Source organism: Cariama cristata, unplaced genomic scaffold (genome assembly GCF_000690535.1).
Source record: "Cariama cristata isolate BGI_N322 unplaced genomic scaffold, ASM69053v1 scaffold24578, whole genome shotgun sequence".
Lineage (NCBI taxonomy): Eukaryota > Metazoa > Chordata > Aves > Cariamiformes > Cariamidae > Cariama > Cariama cristata.
The window spans coordinates 3932-6913 of record NW_009630962.1 but is presented as its reverse complement, the minus strand read 5'-3'; the positions used below and the strand labels follow the sequence as shown (position 1 = coordinate 6913).

At 53.9% G+C, this 2982-nt stretch overlaps 1 protein-coding gene across 1 annotated transcript in view; it reads left to right on the top strand.

Moving 5' to 3' along the window:
- Positions 1 to 2982, top strand: part of TEX261 (testis expressed 261) — a gene marked incomplete at its 5' end in the record, with an annotated part of 4546 nt that overhangs the window by 265 nt on the left and 1299 nt on the right. Inside the window, 2 exons of the mRNA XM_009705778.1 lie at positions 344 to 497; positions 2442 to 2509. Coding sequence (XP_009704080.1) covers positions 344 to 497; positions 2442 to 2509 — 222 coding nt within the window. The remainder of the gene's footprint in view (positions 1 to 343; positions 498 to 2441; positions 2510 to 2982) is intronic.

The following is a 2982-nucleotide window of genomic DNA, read 5'->3' as shown; positions in this document are numbered from 1 at the left end:
AGGAGGGAGGTTGGCAGAGGCCACTTCGATCGGTGCCTCGCTTAACCGAGGAGGTGGTGATCCTGCCTCACCCCTCCTGGTGACACCTCTCCCCCCTGACTGGGGAAACTGAGGCCCAGCCGTGGCGTATCCTACCAGAAGCCACAGCAGCAAGGTGGGATTCCTGTTTGGACCTTTCCCAAGGGGCTGGTGCCGACTGGGAGGTGCGTGGGGAGCTGTGGTGCTGTCAGACCGCACTAAAAATCACCTTGATCGTGGCAGGATTCCTGCCGGTGCAGCTGCCCACCGTCCCCCTGTCTGCACCCCTGTATTTACCCCAGACAACCCCCGTTCTCTCTTCCAGTTCTCCTCGGCCGTGCTGGTTGGCCTCTACCTCTTTGAACACTTTCCCGGTTTCATGGTGGGCGTGGGGCTCTTCACCAACCTTGTCTACTTCGGTTTGCTGCAGACCTTCCCCTTCATCGTCCTGACGTCCTCCAATTTCATACTGTCCTGCGGTGAGTGGGGCCGTCACCTTCCCTGTGGGAGTGGGCGCTGGGGTGGGAGCGGGCGCTGGGGTGGAGGAAGCCTCGTCACCCCCATCACCGGTGGGCTCTGGGTGGCAGCAAAGGTTTGGATTTTGCTGTTGAAGCCCCGGTAGCTTTTTTTAAAAGGACTTTGAGCTTTGTGCGTACTTTTTAATCGCATTTTATGATGTGACTGCGATAATTGGGGGCTGGGCCTGGTGGTGTGGGAAGGACCTTTGGTTGCACGTCCCGGCACAGAGCCAGGGGTGCCAGGCTTTCCCGGGCACCCTCCGCTTCACCCTCCAGCCGGTTCTGCTCCAAACTCAGGCAGCAGCGCTGGGGAAACGAGATCCCAGCTGGCCCAAAGCTCGGCGTCCTCCCTGCCCACCTCCTGTTCTGGGCGTTCGCTGGGTCTTGGTAAAGAGCAGGAGGGATTTGGAGGAAAGTAAAAAACCCGGCGTGTGTAGTCGCAGCCTGATGTCACGCTGGGCTGCGCGAGAAGGTGCGTGTGTCGTCATAAGGAGCTGATGTTTAGAGAAAGAAAAGCTTTGAGACAAATGTCCACAGTTAATGTGGAAATTCATCGAGGTTACTGGAGAAAGTCCTGTCAGAAATGCTGAGCTTAAATCAGGGAGTTTTATTTTTCGCTTTTGCCCCTTTTCTGTGGTATGTGCCGAGCCTGTTCCTGCGGCCCTCGTGGCTCCCTGCCTGGGCAAACCCTGGTGTGAGACGGGCATGAGGGTCTCTCTTCTGAGCGGCTGGTGCGGGCACAGCGGCTTAAATTAGCAGCACTGATATTTTGGCCAAAGCAGACAGCTTAGTCGGTTGTCTGCCACGCTCAGCTGATGAACGGCCAGAGCCACATCGGAGGCTGAACCTGGGAGTAGGTCTGCCACCGGGTCTGGGGCGGTGCGCCGGTTGCTCTGCCAATTAAACTGGTTTTTGGCTGCTCCGAGTAGGTAAATGGTTTCCTCCTGCTGCGAGTTGCTGAGCCGCCTGCGTGTTTTAGTGTCCTGTGCACGGATCTGGCTTCAAATCTCTGCTCTGAGTGATTTGTAGTGACACCTTAAGTAGCAGTGAACGGGCCAAATTTCTTCCAGCATGACTTTCTGGAGTCCTTATGCATATTTCAGGGGGCTGTCTGTATATGACTAAAATACTTCTGCTCCTCAAAGCATTCAGGTAGGTAGGATTTTATCCGCTACTTGAAAATGTGTGTAGCTCTCCCGTGGTGCGTAGACCAGGAGGTCTGTTTTCTGGCAAACCCATCTCGGGTGACATCCTTAGGCTGGAAAGAAGGATAAAGCGGGACGCAGCGTTTTGTGTCAGGTCTGTCTGTTGCTGGGTTTGTACGGTCCTGGTGCTCCTGGGCTGGAGCTGCTGTCTTGGCATCTAAAAAAAAAAAAAAGGGGGGGAAAGCAAGCCCCGATTCCTGCCTCTTAAGAGCTAAGTGGTGTTTTTCGCTGCCGAGGACAGTGTTAACCGCACTGTCCTGGCCACGTTTCAGCTTGACTTGGTTTACAGATGGCAGAAGAGCTTCTCTCCGCGGCGGCTCTTGAGGACGTGGGGTTTTTTTCTTCTTGTCTCGGTGCTGCGCAGCATTAGCAAGTGTCAGGCTGGGCTCTCCAGGGTGCCCTCGGGGACACGGAGAATAAAGTACCAGAGGGACGAGGGACTCGACTGGGGCTGAAAAGAGTAACAGAATGGAGCTGGGGGGGGACTCACCATTTCTCACTAGACGCGTGAAAATATTTTAGCAACAGCAGGATTCCAGGCGTACAGGGGCTGCGGGGAAGGGGACGCGTGACAAGGAGGAGCTGTGCCTCGCAGGGTCTGCAGCAGTGGAGGTGGATGTCCTCTTTCGGGGGCCCTGGAGGAAGCAGATGGTATTTCTTTCAGGCTGGAGACTGACTTTGCCGTGTTTTCCTTTGGCAGTGCTGGTTATATTCAATCACTACTTAGCGTTCCAGTACTTCGCCGAGGAGTATTACCTGTTCTCTGAGGTGAGAGACCTTTGGGAAGGATCAATCCATGCTCTTCCGGCCAGTGTGGAGCAGCTGGTGGGAGGAGGGAAGAGAAAAATGCCATTTTTCGGTCAGCAGTAAGACGTAGGAGGATATTTTTCACAGTCCCTCCCTGGGGGTCCCTGTGCTCGTTCCCTCAGAAGTACCAGGGAAGCTGCAGTTTCTTTCCTTGGGCGTGGGCTTGGGGCTTTCTCAGCTGACTCACGGGCCGAAGAAATACTGAATGTTAAGCACAGATGTTTTTTTCTGAAATGCTAAAAATTAGGAAAAGTAGAAAATAGTATTATTTTAAATTTTTTTTAACAAGCTAACCACAAAGCACTTCCCTTTTGGAATTATTGCTCCTCATTATTTTTACATCTCTGATGCGCTCATTCTTCTGTGTTACCGTCCTCGCACCTGCCGAGACGAAGGTCCAAATTCACTGAGGGGCTCGTTTGGGCCCAACCGTA